General features: G+C 51.0%; 1 protein-coding gene across 1 annotated transcript in view; it reads left to right on the plus strand.

The window, feature by feature from the left end:
- Nucleotides 1-19,263, plus strand: part of ZNF592 (zinc finger protein 592) — a 33,860-nt gene that overhangs the window by 9,119 nt on the left and 5,478 nt on the right. Inside the window, exons 2-5 of the mRNA XM_015406894.1 lie at nucleotides 6,338-6,516; nucleotides 10,584-10,760; nucleotides 13,625-13,784; nucleotides 17,249-17,512. Of these exons, the coding sequence (XP_015262380.1) occupies nucleotides 6,338-6,516; nucleotides 10,584-10,760; nucleotides 13,625-13,784; nucleotides 17,249-17,512 (780 nt within the window). The remainder of the gene's footprint in view (nucleotides 1-6,337; nucleotides 6,517-10,583; nucleotides 10,761-13,624; nucleotides 13,785-17,248; nucleotides 17,513-19,263) is intronic.

The raw sequence follows: 19,263 nt of genomic DNA on the forward strand, positions 1-19,263 counted from the left end.
CAGCTTAGCGGGAACATTGGAGTCATTAAATTTCTGCAACGATTTCCAGATAGGGTTCTTAATTTCACATCTGGCAAGAAATGTTAGGTAGTGATTTACTGATTAAAACAATTCTATCCCACTTTTCCCCGTGGTTCAAGACGGCTTACAATACCAGTGAAGAACATTTTCAGTTAAAGCCCAAAGTAAAATAGTAGACCCCAAATCTCTCCCCCCCTTTCTCCCCCCTTAAAGATGTCTGCCGTTCAGACCCCTTCCAAAGCCCTGGCGAGCAGGTGGGCCTTGCAGCGCCTCCTGAAGATCTCCAAGGAGGGGGGCCCCCCCACCTCTTCCGGGAGGCCGTTCCACAGAGCCGGAGCAACAACGGAGAACACCCAGGCTCTGACCAGTTCCATACAGGCCGCCCTTAGCGGTGGGATAGAATCACAGAGTTAGAAGAGACCTCCAGGGTCATCTAGTCCAACCCCCAGCACAATGCAGGACATTCACAAATACCTCCCCCAGTGACCCTGCTGTAGGCCATAGATAAAATCATAGCTGACAGGTGGCTGCCTGGTAACCATAGTTGGTGCACAGGCCCATATGGAAGGAGACAGTCCTTAGGATCAGGGCTCTAGTCGGGGGGGAGCTCTCAGGTACGGAGCTCCGGAAGACAACCTCTAGGGGGCGGGGCGGTCACGTGGTGAAGCCCCGCCCCCTTCTTTACCCCGCCCTCTGCTTCGATCCTCATTCCGTTTGGGAATGAGGATGAAGCAGGAGGGTAAGTAGCCGGGCCTTCTGACACACTTCCGGTGATGTCAGGGGGTGTGGCCTTCTGTCACTTCCGGTGATGTCAGGGGGCGTGGCATATGCAAATAAGTTATGCTAATGAGTTATGCTAATGAGCTCCGGCAGCTCTTTTTCTACAACAAGACCCCTGCTTAGGATAATAAAAGTAATACTACCACTACTATTTTTAACCAGTTTCCAGTTCGGTTTTCTTTTCCTTCCCCATTTGAGGGTTTTTAAAGATGTTTCTCTGGAGCTGTGGTGGCTCAAGTGGTTTAGACGCTGAACTGCAGGCTGTGTAAGGTCGGTAGTTCAGCAGTTCGAGACCCGAGTGTGCCGCATGACGGAGTGAGCTCCCGTCTCTAGTTCCAGCTCCTGCCAACCTAGCAGTTCGAAAGCAAGACATTGCAAGTAGATAAATAGGGACCACTTCAGTGGGAAGGTAACAGCGTTCCGTGCGCCTTGGTGTTTAGTCATGCCGGCCACATGACCACGGAAATGTCTTTGGACAGCGCTGGCTCTTCGGCTTGGAAACGGAGATGAGCACCGCAACCCTAGAGTCAGACTCGACTGGCTTTCGAGCAAGGGAATCTTTACCTTTACCCTTAAAGATGTTTCTAGGGTCAACTGGGGCCTAAGGGGAGTTCCAGAATATGCCAGGCCAGCATGTAACTTGTTTATATAATCCCCTGCAAGAGTCAGTAGTGACTTTTCACACACACACACACACACACACACACCAGTGCAGAAAAATGCCATGCTTGCAGTGATGGTGGTGTTAGTCAGCCACAGAGGTTGTCCCGCCTGCAGGAGGCGGGCCCTTATTTGAGTGACTCATAGCATGCAATGAAATCAGCAGTCGGAGTGTTACCTGGCGTAGGTGGGGGAAAGTGTGACGTTCCAGTAGGTGGCATTATGGCTGAGTTTTGCATTTTCACCTTCATTGTATTCTTTCTGATTGAGGTGGGAGCGTATCTTCAGTGATCTTTCCACTAGCAAACTTTTTTTGGGGGGGGGGGTTGTTGCTTGAGTCCCAGAAGGGAGTCCCATCCCACCTTGAAACTTTCTGCGCTCCTGAGATAGCCTTACTGGGCTGTTGTGTTTGGCAGCTCTTCCCGGCTTCACTTTCAGTCTGGCCGGGGGAGTTAAGTTAGCGCAGACACTGAGCTAATCTCTACTAAATTCCTGTCTGATGCAAATTGGCGGATTCCCGCAGCGTGGGATGTTAAGTAATATTATCAGTGACCAGAAGTGCCAGGAATTGAGAGGTTTTGCAGAAATGGTCAGTTTTCATTAGGGATGGTTCTCTAAGCTAATGCGTAAAAAGTTTTCTGGAACAAAAGATAGGGACCGTGGGGAGTCCAGGCATGAGTGTTTTGTGCTGTTCTCTTGCAGACCCTGTTAACAATACAAAATCTTTCCCGCCGTAGCACTTTCCCTGCATTGGATCTCGAAGGCACGGATGTTTTCTGTTCCAAGAACAGCTTTATTCACATCAGGTTCACATAACACAGCCTCAACGACGCACCTCATGATTGCTCGGAGGACTCAGTACAGATACTGATTTATGACCATACAAATGAAAAATAGTAAATTCAGAAAGTAAGGTTATCTCAAATAATTGCATGGCGCCTGGTATTTCTGGTCACTGTGTGACAAAGTGTTGGACTGGGTGGGCCATTGGCCTGATCCAACATTGGCTTCTGTGATGTTCTTATGTTCACTACTAATCAGCCACGTGTCCGGTATTTTGCCATCTTCTCCAGGATGTTACAACATACCCCAGTCTCTAACTGCATGTAAACCAATATCAAGTATTCTATGCCGCCCACCACTTCGCCACCGTTGCTGCAGATGACCCTTCGTGGGCGTTTTCTCAGGCAGGATTAAGAAGACAGGCCACTGGCTAGATGGAAGAGTTTGCTTTGAGAAGGGGGCCGTTATTTTAGAAATCTGCTTTGCTGGCAAGGCGCACGTGTTAATGTTGTTATTTTCTTCACAAAGGCTACCAAGTCAGGAGGTGGTGTTTCTGTTTCCACACGCTTGATGGAAACCCCAGCGCCTTTCGTATAGGGATGGGAAAGAGGTTACCCTTTGTAGGAAAAGAGAAAATAAAGATGGCCCCCATGTTCTGGCCCAGAGTCCTCACCTGTACTGTGCTGCTCGATGGGAGAGTGGTTTTGTTTGGGTTGTCAGTCGCTAGGGGCCACAGGAGGCTGGATCCCTCGATTCATACACCAGTTCCTCGACAGATTAAGCTAAGACGTTCATGCAGGGCCAGTTCCAGATGGGGTGGGGGCCTGGACAGACAGGGCCCAGGGCCCCCCTTATGCCTTTGCGGCTCTGCCAGTGTGGTGTAGCGGTCAGGAGCGGCAGACTCTAATCTGGAGAACCAGGTTTGATTCCCCGTGCCTCCACATAAAGCCTGCTGGGCGACTTTGGACCAGACACAGTTCTCTCAGAACTCTCTCTGCCCCACCTGCCTCACAAGGGTGCTGGCTGTGGGGAGAGGAAGGGAAGGAGCTTGCAAGCATCTCTGAAACGCCTTCAGGAAGAGAAAAGCAGGTATAAAAACCAACTCTTTTCCTCCTTCTTCCACCCCTCTGCCCGCGTGCACTCCGCTCACCTGGGCACCCTTCTCCCCCTTGCAAGCCCTTCCACCACCCATGCTCAGTTGCCTTCACCACCTGCACACCCTTTCCCTGCTTGGAGTGGTGCTGCCATTGCCACCGGGAGTGCCACCACTGTGCAGACCACCCACATGCCCTTCCTTAATGATGCTGGACACTTGGGAGCGTAGGTGGCAGGGGAGGTGCATGGGTGGAGGTTAGTGGCAGTGGACCTCCTGCCAGAAGTCCTGGGCCTTGGTAGCTGCCCCCCCCCGGGTGTGCTGAGGCTGGCCCTGTGTACGTGCACAGGAGGAAGGGAAGGGAAGGAGAGGGAAAGACTGGACCATGAGAACAGTTTTCGTTGCTGCTACGGCGGCTGACGCTTTCCTCCTAGTATCCTCGGTCCCTGTAGCTCCTTGGCCAGCTCCAGCAAGATCGGGGTGTGCGTTATTGCAGAGTGTCTGTGACAAGGACGTGTAGGGACAGTGGAGGCTGGCATTAGGGATTTGATGATAAAACCAGGTGTCACATATAGATGGGGCTCCAGACCGTGCGAGTTCTGCTCAGACGTCAGTACACACTTTCCAGTGATGCCTTCTCTGGGCAAGTTGGGTAAGCTGTTTCGGAGCCTCATTGTTGGGAACAAGGCAGGTGATGTCTGCCGTTTATGAGCTCGGTTCAAGTCCAGCGGCACCTTAGAGACAAGCAAGGCTTTCGGGGTATAAACTTTTGAGAGTCAAAGCTCCCTTCATTGGATACAAGTAGGATTGGCGATCCCGGAGTCCTTATATCCCAGTCTGAAGATGGGAGGGGGGGGTCTTGAAGAGAAGGGAGTTGGGAGGCAAAGGTACAATGCAAAATGGAATCAACTTGATTAGAGTGGGCTATAAGGACTTGGGGGCCTCCATTCCTACTTGCATCTGATGAAGGGAGTGATGACTCTTGAAAACGCGGACTCTAATCTGGGAGATTCCCCACTCCTCCACTTGCACCTGGCTGGATGCCCTTGGGCAAGCCGTAGCTCTGATAAGAGCTGTTCTTGAAAAAGAGCCGTTTCTGTCAGAGCTCTCTCAGCCCCACCTACCTCACAGGGTGTCTGTGGTGGGGAGGGGAAGGGAAAGGAGTCTGTAAGCCGCTCTGAGACGCCTTTGGGTAGTGAAGGGCGGGGTATCAATCCAATCTCTTCTTCTCTTCTTCTTCTTGTTGGTGCTAAGGATTCGAATCTTGCTATTGTACTGTGGACAAAGATAGCTACCCTCAAATATGCTGTTTTATGGCATGAGATTTATATATCTAGATGGATGGGTGGATGGATGGATGAATATATGTAAGATGATAGATATATGGATGTATATATAAATATATCCAGATGGGTGGGTGGGTGGTTGTATGTAAGATGATAGACAGGTATATGTAAAACCCTGACCTGGATAGCCCAGGCTAGCCCGATCTCAGAAGCTAAGCGGGGCCAGCCCTGGTTAGTATTTCAGTGGAAGACCACTGAGGAATACCAGGGTTGTGACCTGAAGGCAGGCAACAGCAAACCACCTCTGAATGCCCTTGCTCTGAAAACCCCTCCGGGGTTGCCCTTACTCAGCTGTGACTTGATGGCCCTTTCCACCACCACCACACGTACGTAAATATATTTAACTCAGTACATTCGGATGAGCAAATAGATAGAATTAATAAAGATGTGACGAGACAGGAGGAGGAATTCAGAAGGACCCGTATCTCTGAGGCTAGGGTAGGGCAACAGAATGTAAAGATGTCCAGTGGAACCTCGGTGGGTCGATCTCAGTTAAATCTTACATTTAGAAAAAATTTAGAATCCTCAGGGGCCACTGAAATGTTCTAAATCTCTACAGCACGGAACACGACAGGCACCTCGCTAGCTCGGGCGACAGGCACAAGGTTAGCTCAGAGCCGCCCGATCCAGCAGTCTCTGCCCACGTTCCAGCCACCCACATCCGCTCGTGCTCGTACACCGCAGAACGGCTTGCTGGTAGATCGCCGCATTCTTTCTGCTCACCCCGCCATAGAGCAGGCCTGACGCTGCCCTAGAGGCTCAAGCCCAGCGAGAGTTAACAGTGGCCAGCGAACGCAGTTTGGAATCTGCCTTGTGGCATTTAGGCGGTCAGTCCTCCACTCTCCTCTGTAATAGCCCTTTGTCCGGAGTGCTGGCCTCACAGCCAGCTGCCCCGCCTCCTGTGCCCGCAGGGCTCCCCCTGGCAGTACATGTCCATCCGTCGTCCTTTGCCTTCGTGTGGCCTCCCTAGTTAGAGGTTCACGTGCCGCTTCAACGGCTTCAGGTGGGGCTGCTCCTGGGGGTTTCCAGGGCTGGGGAACTTGGCTGAGGAAGCCTCCGTTTTTGACCTTGCAGAGAGGAAGGGCTTCGGATTTAGCCCTGGAGGACCTCCCGGGGCGGCTGCAGCCAACTTGTTTATGCATAGCTAACATAACTCGCTTCATTCATCAAGGATACCGGGTTTCGCCCTGACCCGGATGGCCCAGGCTATCGGAAGCCAAGCAGGGTCGGCCTCGGTCAGTACTTGGGTGGGAGACGGCCAAGGAAGTCCAGGGTCACTGCACAGAGGGCAGCAATGGCAAAACCACCTCTGAACATCTCTTTCTTTGGAAACCCCCCCCCCCGCCGCCATAAGTCAGCTGCGACTTGACAGGCATTTTCCAACCACCACCGCTGCAATGTTATTACTGGCAAATAGAGAGGTGGGGTGGCTGGGGGAAGGGAGAGCTGGGATTTGTAATGCTTTGCATTTTTCAAGGACATTGGAGAGGGAGTATTGGGGGGGGGGATTCAGGAGGGTTTAACCCCAGCAGGAAGTACAGAGAAGCCGGAGGCTATGGGTGCCTAAGAGAGGGGTTCTTTTCCTACCCACAGGTACAGAAGACCTTGCAAGGCAGAACAGCTAACTGCGGCCTCTCCCTTTTCTTCCCCGTAGACCTGTCAAGTGTGCCTGATGCTGTTACCCAACAAGTGCAGTTATTGTGCCCATCAAAGAATCCACGCTCACAAATCTCCTTACTGCTGCCCGGAGTGCGGCGCCATTTGTCGGTCGGCTTACTTCCAAACCCACGTCAAGGAGAACTGCCTGCATTACTCGCGCAAAGTTGGCTACAGGTTTGCTCTTAAACCCACCCACCCATATTTTTTTTAAAAAAAGCGTTTAAAGGAGCTGGAGGCACACCGAGAGATGACTGGGGGAGGGGACTTCACGACAGTCTTTGGAAGCCGTTCTTAGTATTTCATTATTTCAGGCACTTAAAACCCTGTATAGTAGGCTAGAAAAGGCAGCCCTTAAAGCGACATGCAGAAATCCATAATACCACAATCGAAAGCAAGGATCCCCAACCTGGTGCCCGCGGGAGCTGCAGGGCCCACTGACACCTTTCCTGCCGTGCACCAAGTGTGTTAAAAAGTAGGCAGGGCTTTTGCCTGGCAGGGCTTCTGACCTGTGGTGTGCATGCAAGAAAATGTCTTAAAAGGCATTATGTTAAATAGAGCATCTGCCTGAAACTTACATAACCTTGGTCCTAGACATTTTGTGGTTGACTCGTCCTCTCACAAGAGCCATTTTCTGGTTTTTCCCACCAGCCTGTGGCAGAATTCAAAGGGTTCCTGCAGCTGGAAAAGGTCGAGGACCCCAGTCAAAAAGATAAACATTAAAAATATAGACCACGCGTCCTAAATGCAAGCACGAGTAACAATATCGGCTACATCATGGGAACGGGAGCACAATATTTCTTTGAAAAGCAGCACATCCACCACAGAATAGCGGAAGAGGTAGAAGCAACTGGGCCCTCAAGCTCAGCCGCTGAATAAATCGATAGCCTTTGCACAAATTAGTGAGAGCGAGTTAATGAATCCCTGGTCCATTTCTTGTCCCAGGTGATAATTCATACTGATATAGTATTACTGGCTTTGGTGTTGTGGGTTTTTTTGTTTTGTTTTTTCCCTTAAAGTCTAGATTTGCCGCTGCTTTCCCAAAGTGCAAAAGCTGCTAAAGTGATTTTAGATGAGCGTATTAAAAAGATATATATATGTACAGCCTGCGTTCCAGCAGAAGGGGAACATTGAGCATAATTATAGCCCCGGGCTCTTGCTTTCGGAGCGCAGCATAACATGTGCTCTTGCAAAAAATAAAATTATGCACTATTTCTGTGTGAGCAGAAGTAAATTGGGAGAATTGTTACCATCTGGCACAGATCACCCGGAGTAATTGAGGGGGAAAGGCAGAATGTAAGGTTAGACATACCTTGCCTGTAGGGGATTGGCTTGTGATTTCAGGTAGGTAGCCAGAGGTTTGGAGAGCCACCTGTGAAGGCCTGGTTTTTCTTACGAAAGCGTCAACCCCCGTGTGCTGCAGCAGAGAAAAAGGCAAACTCTGTGTTAGGGATTATTTACTTTACTTTATTTATTTCGGCTTACATGACCAGAAGTCTTAAGCACACTTATGCACTGTTAGGGATTATTAGGAAAGGGATTCAACATAAAACAGTCAATATTATAATGCCCCGGTATAGACCTGTGGTCCAGCCTCATTTGGAATACTGTGTACAGTTGTGGTCACCATAGCTCAAAAAGGACATCGTAGAGCTGGAAAAAAATACAGAGGAGGGGGTTGGAGCACCTTCCCTAGGAGGACAGGCTGAAGAGTCTGGGACTTTTCTGTTTAGAAAAGAGACAACCAAGGGGGGGACATGGTAGAGGCGTTTAAAATTACGCATGGGGTGGAGAGAGTTGACAAAGAACTTTTTCTTTGAGCCAGTTTGGTGTAGTGGTTAAGTGTGCGGACTCTAATCTGGGAGAACCGGGTTTGATTCCCCACTCCTCCACTTGCACCTGGATGGATGACCTTGGGCAAGCTGTAGTTCTGATAAGAGCTGTTCTTGAAAAAGAGCAGTTTCTGTCAAGAGCTCTCTCAGCCCCACCCACCTCACAGGGTGTCTGTTGTTGTGGGGAGGGGCAGGGAAAGGAGTTTGTAAGCCGCTCTGAGACACCTTTGGGTAGTGAAGGGCGGGGTATAAATCCAATCTCTTCTTCTTCTGCCTCTCCCAAAATACTAAAATCTGAGGGCATCCAATGAAGGCGATGGGCAGTAGATTCAGGACGGACAAAAGGAAATACTTCTTTAGGCAGAGAGTGTTTAAAATGTGGAATTCAGTGCCAGAGGAAGCAATGATGGTCACAGGAATAAACAGTTTTAAAAGGAGATTAGATAGACTCATCCACCACGAGTCTAATCAATGGTCACTAGCCCTGGTGACTGAGGGGAACCTCCACATTCAGAGGCACGAATCCTCTGAATCCCAGAGCCAGGAGGCCACATCAGGGAAAGGCCTCCGCCTCCATGCCCTGTTGCTGGCCCTCCAGAGGAACTGGTTGGCCACCGTGTGAGACAGGATGCTGGTCTGATCCAGCAGGGCTCTTCTGACGTTCTTATGTTCATTTCCCCCAGTATTTGCATGCCGCCGTGATTCAGTGTTGCTTAGTTTGCCTAATCTCAACACACCATAAAAATGGCCTGAAATTAGTAACCCAATTGTACTGACCATCTTCTCAAAGAGGAGTTCTGGTTGTTTTATAACTGTGAGATGCCTTTGGTCTGGATTGTTGCTGTGTTCAGACTGGATCTCCAGTGCCACTCCATTCCATGACCGCCTCTGAGCTTTGTGCTTGTGCTATCTTCTCCCTTTGAGTAGCTGGATGTGGTCAGATGGTGCTGGGCTGCCCCAGGGACCTCATGCAGGGAATCTGGGCATCGAGACATTCAGACCCATCTTTGCGAGCGATTGTAAAGGCCTGGGGTTTTCAGGAGTTTGCCTGGAACACCGAAGAGCAGGCAGGCCACCCCACAGACACACACTCATTGCCATGGATTAGTGCCGTGAGAGAGGTCTTCAGCTGGTAGGGACAGCAAGTTTAAGCAGAACTTCTCTGGGCAAAGTAAAGAGCAGTTTACAAGGCACTGACCAAGCCGTGAGCGTCTCACCTGCCAGTGAGCATTCCATTGCATTGTTGCTTCGGTTGTTCACAAAGAGGGATCTGTCCAGGTAGCTGACCTGTGATGACAGTTTAGGGGGAGTGTTTTCAAAGAAAAAAGGGGGAAGGGGCCATGGCTCGGGCATCTCCTCGGCATGCCAGAGGTCCCAGGTTCAGTCCGTGCAGCCTTCAGCTAAAAGGAGCTGGCCGCAGGTGTTGTGAAAGACCTCTGCCTGAGACCCTGGAGAGCCGCCGCCAGTCTGAGTAGGCAATAGGACCGTGATAAACCCGGAGTCTGATTTGAGTGTATGGCAGCTTCATTTGGAACACACATGAAGCAGCCTTGTACTAAATTTGACCCTTGGTCCATCAAGATGAGTATTGCCGACTCTGACTGGTAGCGTCGCTCCAGGGTCTCAAGCAGAGGTCTTTCACATCACCGCCTGGTCCTTTTTAACTGGAGACACCAGGGATTGAACCCGGGACCTTCTGGAAGCCAAGCAGAGGCTCTTCTACTGAGTCACAGACCCTCAAGCATGAACCCACTGGTCTGAATCCTTTCCCCATATGTTCCCCCAAGAGCCCTACGGTCCGGGGCACAGCACCTACTGGTGGTTCTAAGCCCCAAGGATATCAAGCTGGCCACAACCAGGGCCAGGGCTTTTTCAGCGGCGGCTCCTGTCTGGTGGAATGAGCTCCCAGAGGAGATCCGGGCCCTGCGGGACTTGGCACAGTTCCGCAGGGCCTGTAAGACGGAGCTCTTCCACCAGGCCTTTGCATAGGAGCCGCCGCCGCCATTGTGCCTCCACCGAGTTGCCATCTATGACGGTGGATTAGATCTATAAGTGAACCGGCCCTGGGAAGACGCCTAGGTGACCAAGAACCTATGTTGCCAGGCTAGGTGATAAAAGGATCCCATCTTGGAGAGATAAGTTAATATCTAGAGCACCGCACTTTATGTATTGATTGTTTTATACTGTTTTAACTGTTTGTTATGGCATTTGCCGCTGTTGGAAGCCGCCCTGAGCCCATCTGGGAAAGGCGGGATACAAATCTAATAAATAAATAAACAAACAAACATCCCGAGAAACAGAAATGATATCGATGAGCCACTCAGTAGAAGACACCCTTCAGGAGCTCCTCAAAGGGGTGTGTGTCAGGAGACGTCACCAGCCACACTCACAGGTGTCCCTCTCTCTTTCCAGGTGCACTCACTGCGGGGTCGTCTTCATGTCGCAAGCGATGCTGAAAGTGCACATCCACGAGAAGCACTGTGAAGTCTTCCACAAGTGTTCGTTCTGCCCGATGGCCTTCAAGTCCGCCGACAGCACCACCGCCCACATCACGAGCCAGCACCCTGCAGAGCCTCACAAGACATCTCAGTAAGTCGGTCTCCTCCCCACCCCCTGGATAGCTCCGGGCCTGCCCTCCCTTGCGCAACACGGTGTGCCCTCTGGTGTTCAACGAAGCTGATGGGCAGTAGGTTCAGGATGGACAAAAGGAAAGACTACTTTACGCAGGGAGCGATTAAAATGTGGGGTTCGCTGCCAAGGGTGTAGTGATGGCCACAGGAATAAACAGCTTTGAAAGGGGATTAGATAGATTCATGGAGGAGAGGTCTGTCAGTGGCTACTAGGCCTGGTGACTGAAGGGAACCCGCACATTCAGAGGCACGGATCCTCTGAATCCCAGAGCCAAGAGGCAACTTCAGGGGAAGCCTCAGCCTCTGTGCCCTCTTGTTAGCCCTCCAGAGGAACTAGTTGGCCACTGTGTGAGACAGGATGGTGGCCTAGATGGACCCCTGGTCCGATCCAGCAGGGCTCTTCTGATGTTCTTAGGAAGGCCTCGGCCTTTCTGCCCTGTTTCCGGCCCTCCAGAGGAACTGGTTGGCCACTGTGTGAGACAGGATGCTGGACTAGATGGACCCCTGGTCTGATCCAGCAGGGCTCTTCGTATGTTCTTATGAAGGCCTTTCTGCCCTGTTTCCGGCCCTCCAGAGGAACTGGAGTTGACCACTGTATGAGACAGGATGCTGGACTAGATGGACCACTAGTCTGATCCAGCAGAGCTCTTCTGATGTTCTTAGGAAGGCCTCGGCCTCTCTGCCCTGTTGTTGGCCTTCCAGAGGAACTGGCTAGCCACTCTGTGTGACAGGATGCTGGACTAGATGGACCATTGGTCTGATCCAGCAGGGCTGTTCTGATGTTCTTATATATCTGTCCATGGGCTGCCATTCTCTACTTTTGAGCATGGAGCCTGTCCCATTTCTCTCATATTTAATTTTCTACTTTCAGTGGTCCTCAAAGGCAAAAGAGGGTTAAGAAAAAATGGGAACACAGAGAGCCCTGTGTAGAGATGGTGTGGTGTAGTGGTTAGGGTGTCATGGTAGGATCCGGGAGGCCCAGGTTTGAATGTCCACTCTGCCATGGAAGGTCTCAGGGGGACAGGGGGCCAGTCCCAAGCTCTCAGCCTAACCTACCTCACAACATTGTTGTCAGGATAAAATGGAGGAGAGGCGAAGTTTGTAAGCCGCTTTGGGTCCCCATTGGGGAGAAGGGCAGGGTATAAATGAGGCAAGTAAATAAATAAATGTAGGAGCCTGAGCTCCTTGAGGGAAGGGTGGGATAAAAAAATGTCGTGGAGGAAATGTTCTTGATAATAGAAAAATACTGCTTCTCGTGACGGGCAGCTGACATGGAACTCACCACCACAAGATGTGGCAATGGCTACTACTGACTTTGATGGATTTAAAAGGGAGTCGGGACAGACTGATGCAGAATAGGTCTATTTGACGGCTGTTAGCCGTGGTCACTGAAATGGGGGGGGAGCCCTTCACTACCCGAAGGAGTCTCAGAGCGGCTTACAATCTCCTTCCCCTTCCCCTCCCTGCAGCAGACACCCTGTGAGGTAGGTGGGGCTGAGAGAGCTCTTCTGAGAACAGCTCTGAGAGAATTTATGACTGACCCAGGGTCACACCAACAGCTGCATGTGGAGGAGTGGGGAAGGAAACCTGGTTCTCCCAGATTAGAATCCGCGCTCCTAACCACTACACTAAACTGGCTGTCTGGGGGAGAGCCAGTTTGGTGTAGTGGTTAAGAGCGACTGACTCTTAAGCTGGAGAACCAGGTTCGATTCCCCACTCCTCCACATGAAGTCAGCTGGGTGACTTTGGGTCAGTCACAACTATCTCAGAGCTCTCTCGACCCCTAAAAACAAGTCTAGCTCACCGCTTAAGTGGTGCATAACACTAAGAGCTAGAACTTGCGGCTGCCAGACAATCTTCGGATCTCCTGACTATTCTACACACAATGCCATACGATAATTAGTAATTACTAGGGGCAAGGCTCGTTGCGGGAAGAGAGGCAACGGGGCCTAGAGAGAGGCCTTGCAGTGGGCCAAGGCGGCTGGGCTCGCGCCTTCCCCTGGGGAATCCGGGTGGGACGGCCCCTCCCCCCCAGGCACCCGAGGGAGCGGTGGGGCAAGCCGGCCAGCTATGCGCCTCCCGCCACCACGCGCTGGAGACGGCGGGGCAAGGCAGCTGGCCTTGTCCCCCCTCTCAAGGCTCGCTGGAGGCGGGGACTGCCGAAGGTGGCAGGCCTCGGTCATCCACGGCACCGCACGCTGGAGGTGGCAGCGGCGCTGGGCCAAGCGGGGGGGGCTGGTCCCTCCCCCCCGCCCACTCGAGGGCCCAGCATGCCAAGGCGGCCGGCCTCGCCCCTCTCCCGACAGGCCACCTGAGCAAGCAGCGCACTTGGCAGTGGAGCGGCGGCGAGCGAGGGACACTGGCTTGCCGCCCATTCCAGCCTTGTGCGGGCCAAGGCGGCGAGCCTCGTTCCTACCCAACCCAGCCAATGGCACACCAGTAGCCCCGAGTGGCAGCCAACAGGCCAATGGCTGAGGGAGTGAATGGAATCTCGCCACCCCATAGGACAGAAGTCCCACCCCAAATTGGCTTTATAATAAGGAGAGATTATTACTGAAATGGAGCCTCTGGGTTCGGGGGGGGGGGCCCCCCCCCCCCCCCCAGCCCTGGTGGTGGGCCCCCCTTCAGCATCGAAGTGGCCGCTGTTAAAATGCTGACCTAGAAGGACCATAGGTCTGATCCAGCACGACTGCTCTTGAGGTTTCAGATAACAGGTCTTTTGGTGGTGGGAAAAAAAACCTGAGAATGGGAGTTGTTCTCTTTCCTTTCACCTCTCTCCGGTGACTGACAGTTTTTGGGTTTTTTAAAATCTTGTCCTTCCAGGGTGATCTACAAATGTTCCTGCGAGACGGTCTTCAACAAGAAGCGGCTTCTGCAGGAGCATTTCCAGCAGAACGCCAGCCGGCTGACGGTGGGGGTCTTCAAGTGTCCGCAGTGCCAGCTGGTGTATATGCAGAAACCACAGCTGATGCAGCATGTCAAGGTTGGTGGCCGAAGAGGACGCGGGGCCTGCGCGGGACCCCCTCCCCCCTCCCCTTTCCCTTTCCCTTTGTGCACGTCAGACCCGCCCTGACCTGGATGGTCATCTCGTCAGGTTTCAGAGGCTAAGCAGGGTCAGCCCTGGCGACTGTTTGGATGGGGGACCTCCAAGGAATACCAGGGTCGGGACACGGAGGCAGGCCATGGCAAACCACGTCTCTTGCTTTGAAAACCCCGCGAGGTCACCGTAAGTTAGCTGTGACTCGATGGCATTTTCCACCACCACCCCATCAGACCTGTGGAGCTGGCAAGGAGGGGGGAGATTGGGGGGGGGAGACGCATATTTCAGGTCACGGGACACATGAAACTGCCTTGTACTGAAACAGACCCCCGGGTCCATCCAGGTCAGGACTGTCTACTCAGACTGGCAGGGGCTCTCCAAAGTCTCAGGCTGAGATCTTTCCCATCACCTCCTGCCTGGTCCTTTCACCTGGGGACGCCAGGGATTGAGCCTCGGACCTTCTGCATGCCAAGCAGATGTGGTTCACTGGAAGTACATTTTCATAAACAGTCTTAAAAAGCTGACGCGTGTGTCCAGAGAAAGCATGCGGTACAGTCATACCTCTTCAGGATGCCAGGAAGTGGTCATACGTGCTGATTCTCTTGCGCATCAAGAAGTCACTGCATGGAGAAAATGAGTGCATCAATGAGAAGTCCCGGCTAGAAACTTTCTACCTATGCTAGCTTTCTTGAAGGAGGAGACCTTTAACAGAGGAAGCATTCAAATATATCACCCGCATCCCAAATTGATACTGTCCCAAGAGGACTGTACTGCAAGCTTTTTCCAAATGTCTGCTTTTTCTAAATGATGTTCAAGGTTTGTTGTCAAAGATAGGATATCGAGATATACGACTTGACCTTTAAGGGGATCTTTTCAGATGGGGAGGAGAGAATTTTTGCTCACAAGACTCCACAGCTTAGAGGGAGCATTGGTCATGAGCACCTTTTATACAACGTTTGACAACCACAGGACGGATCATCACTACGAAACTGAACACTACAACCAGCGGAGATAGTTTTTAGCTTAAATGGAGTAGTCTCTTGAACACATGCATGAAACTGCCTTATACTGAATCAGAGCCTTGGTCCATCAAGGTCAGTATTGTCTACTCAGACTGGCAGCTGCTCTCCAGGGTCTCAGGCTGAGGTCTTTCTCAGCACCTACTGCCTGGTCCTTTAACTGAAGATGCCAGGGATTGAACCTTGTACCTTCTGCACGCAAAGCGGAGGCTCTGCCACTGAGCTGTGGCCACCTCTTGGGTTGCCGTGAATCTTTAAGTCTGATTTGGCTCAGATGCTGCAAGTCTTCTAGGCAAGTCCTATGAGACGTTTGTGGATTCTTGAACAGCATCTGCTGCATTGTTGATGACTTGATTCATTGAGGATTTTTTCCCTTTCCGAGGCATATCAGTGCTTAGGACAGAACAGCCAAACTGTGCCCCCAATGGAGCTAGACATACTAATGTGATATTATTCAAAATCATTGATACTTCACTTCTTCCTAATGGGTTTGCAGTCTGAAGCTTGGCTCTGGCCTCAGGGGAAAGGGCCTCGCACCAGAGGAGCATGCCACTAATTGGGCAGTAGTTCCATAGGATCCAGGCCCTGGTATACCTATGCAGTAATGGATTATCTTGTTCCAGAAATGCTGCCGTTTAAATATATAGCCTTCTCACCATGCTGTCCGCAAGGGCGGCTGCCTTGCGCCTTCTTATCCTGGGCACCGTTTGATTCCTCTCTCTTTTTTTTGTTCCTTTTCACAGTCAGTCATTTCCCCCTTTATTTCCTTCATTTTGTTTCCACCTTAAATTGCAAGCAGTTGCCACATGCAAATAGCACAGACGCCCTATGCCTGTTGCTCATCATCTGGAAAAGGTCCGATATGCCCCAATAAGGCCCGCTATGAAGATTAAATAGTGCAGGGAAAAATCACATCAATAAGGCAGCAAGACACAGGTCAATACAAATGTTATGAAAATTGTGAACGGGGCTGTTTGCGAGACACTGATGAATGCAGTTTACTTACGATCCAGCCAATATCTAATCACATCATCTTAGACTCTGTGTGTCCATCTGTCTGTCAGTCTGTGTCCCAGAATCTCTCTGGGAACTGTGTCTTTGACTGTTTCCAGAAGACAGGCCCCACCTTACAGCCATGATAGCCAAACTATGGTACATATTTTCAGATTAGGTAAAGGTAAAGGTTCCCTTGCTCGAAAGCCTGTCGAATCCGACTCTGGGGTTGCGGTGTTCATCTCCGTTTCAAAGCCGAAGAGCCAGCGCTGTCCGAAGACGTTTCCGTGGTCCTGTGGCCAGCATGACTAAACACCAAGCTGCACGGAACGCTGTTACCTTCCCACTGAAGTGGTACCTATTTATCTACTTGCAATTTCTTGCTTTCGAACTGCTAGGTTGGCAAGAGCTGGAACTAGAGATGGGAGCTCACTCCGTCATGCGGCACACTCGGGTCTCGAACTGCTGAACTACCGACCTTCCACAGCCTGCAGTTTCAGCGTCTTAACCACTTGAGCCGCCGCAGCTCCTATTCTCAGATTACATTAATGTTAATCGTCTTTACTATAAACAATGCAACTGAAGAGCAACTGCACAGTTGGGCTTGTACTGACTGCTTTTCCAGACCCGCGCTCGATCTGACTCAACGTTGCTGATTTCCCCCTACATGCACTTCTGCTCTGTATAGAACAAGTATGTATGGGGGTGTGCCATTTTATGAGGATGTGTACCCTTTTAGGTCACATGGAAGGGGAACAATGTTTTTCCCCCCGTAGCGAAGAGCTGACAGTTTTTGGAAAGGCAGTGCCTCCAGGAGAAATGGCTAGGCTCCACCCTGGGTGTGTCCTCTTGTGTTTATTTCTGTCCTGCTTTCCCCCCAGTTGGGACTCACGGTGGCTCAGAGCAATGTTCTCCCCCCCTCCGTTTTCTCACCACAGCCCTGCGAGGTAGGCCGGGCCGAGAGTTTGTGACAGGCCCAAGGTCAGCCTGTGAGCTTCCGTGGTAGACATGGGGGATTCGAACCCAGCTCTCTCAGGATCCTACTGCCACTGCACCATGCTCGTTCTCGTACTGTCTCACCAGTATGCTAACCTTTCATTTTCAGGGAGTATTTCTTAACAGAGGAACATGCGCCGGTCTCCTCTTTGCAGTTTCAGGTGGTATGGTCCAAAGAGGAACGTACCACTTTCTTTTTCATGTTTGCAGTGATTCAGGGCGCTCTTGTCCGGGTGATGACTACAGAGCCCACTTCACTCTTTTCCCAGCTGAGCGAGCTGTTTGAAAGAGCCATATTCATTTTTTGTGTGTGTATAAGTTGAGTATGCGGACAAATTTTCAATCGTTTTCTCATTCTGTTCTCCGCATGACCCCTTCCCGTTCCCGTTTGTTTTTTAGAGTGTCCATGGAGTCCCCGAAAACCCCGAGGATCTCGCCAGCTTTCGCCAGAAGTCCGAGACGGCAGCGACCAGTAATGCCCTCCCCACATCAAAGGAGCTGTCAGTCGTCAACGGTACTCCCCAGACGCCTCTGCCCATGAAAGACACGAGCCCAGAATCGAAGGCCAAGGCAAAACCCTGCAGTTGGACCTGCCGGGAGTGCTCGCAGGGGATCCCTGACCGCGAAACCTACGTGTCTCATATGAAAAAAAGCCACGGAAAGGTACGGGTCTTGCGGAGACATTGGTGCCACATTTGGTTCTTCTTCCCACAAACACAACAAAAGTGTTGTAGCTGTACAACGCACAACCATAAGAACGCGAGAGTCTGTAAGGTTGGTGCCTTTGGCGTATTGCATGCGTTTGGGACAGCGTGTCAAAATATATCCTGCAGAAAGACTGTGATAGCGTAAAAATGGTCTCGGCACCCTTTTTACAAGGAGGGAAATGAGACTGAGGGCATCAGTGTCCTTGACGCAAGCAAGTGAATTTAGCCCAGGCTGGCCCGATCTTTGTCAGATCTTGGAAGCTAAGCAGGGTCAGCCCTGACTAGTGTTTGGATGGGAGACCTCCAAGGAATACCAGGGCTGTGATGCAGAGGCAGGCAGTGGCAAACTACATCTGAATTGTCTCTTGCCTAAAAACCAAGTCTAGCTCACCACCTAGTGGTGCATAACGCTAAAGAGCTAGAACTTCTAGCTGCCAGACAATTTTAGGATCATCTGGCTATACTACACACAATGCCATACGATAATTAATTAATTATGACCAGGAGCCGTTTGGTGCGATGTGAAGGACCATATTCTCCTGTACCTTTCTGCCCAGGAATTAAGATCACACAGAGAAGCTCTCTTGTCTGCCCGTCAATCAGAGAAGCTCATTTGGAGGGCACACGGGACAGGGCCTTTTCAGGGGCAGCCCCACGATTATGGAACAGCCTCCCCAGGGAGGTGCACTTGGCCGCCTCACTTTCGATCTTCAGGAGGCAGTTGGAGACAATTTTGTTTAGGACTGCATTTGACTAATTTACTTTTAATGTATTGGATTTCCTGACTGAAGATTTTAAATTGTGGTCTTCAGGTATTTCTATAATCATTGTTTTATTTATATTACAAGCTGCCTTCCTCCCCTGGATAGCCCAGGCTAGCCCGATCTTGCCAGATCTCAGAAGATAAGCAGGGTTGACCCTGGTTAGTATTTGAATGGGAGGCCACCCAGGAATACCAGGGTTGCTAGGCAGAGGCAGGCGAGAGCAGACCACCTCTGTTCCTCCTCTCTTGCCTTGAAAACCCTCCAGGGGAGGACCATAAATCGGCTGCAACTTGATGGCAAAAAAAAAAAAGCTGCCTTGAGTTCCACAAGGTAGGAAGGTGGCTAATAAATGTTTTTAATAAATCAGTAGAGCAGAACGTGTTTTTCAGCACGTTCCCTTCGCATCTCCACAGCTGAAGGGGAAGAGAGTGCCTGCAGATCCCAGCAAACATATGGTCCTTTCCGCACTTGGGATCTCATCCCTGGTTTGATCAGAGTTCAAATCGCGACACAAGACCTTGCACTTATCCCTGGTTATAACAGCATCCGTTTATCCCAGGACAAGTGTGGGGCGAAACCGGGGTGACCTCAATGTAACGTGGAAAAAAAAAATACCCCGAGATAATTACAGGGGTGAACTTGAGTGTAGTGTAGAATGTAAAAATACCCTGAGATAATTACAGGGGTGAACTCGAGTGCAATGTTCCCTCTAAGCTTTGGAGTCTTGTGAGCAAAAATTCTACTTTTTAAGCTACTGGCATTAAAGTTGTGAGCGAGCGATTTGCTCTGGAGCCCTCCTTCCTGAGCAGGGAGAAAAATCTGTGAGCCAGAGGCTAAAAAACTGTGAGCTAGCTCACACTCACTCAGCTTAGAGGGAACACTGCTCGAGTGTAGTGCAGAATGTAAAAATACCCGGAGATAATTACAGGGGTGAACTTGCATG

This window comes from Gekko japonicus, unplaced genomic scaffold (assembly GCF_001447785.1).
Source record: "Gekko japonicus isolate JY-2015 unplaced genomic scaffold, Gekko_japonicus_V1.1 scaffold1207, whole genome shotgun sequence".
In the NCBI taxonomy this organism is placed as follows: domain Eukaryota; kingdom Metazoa; phylum Chordata; class Lepidosauria; order Squamata; family Gekkonidae; genus Gekko; species Gekko japonicus.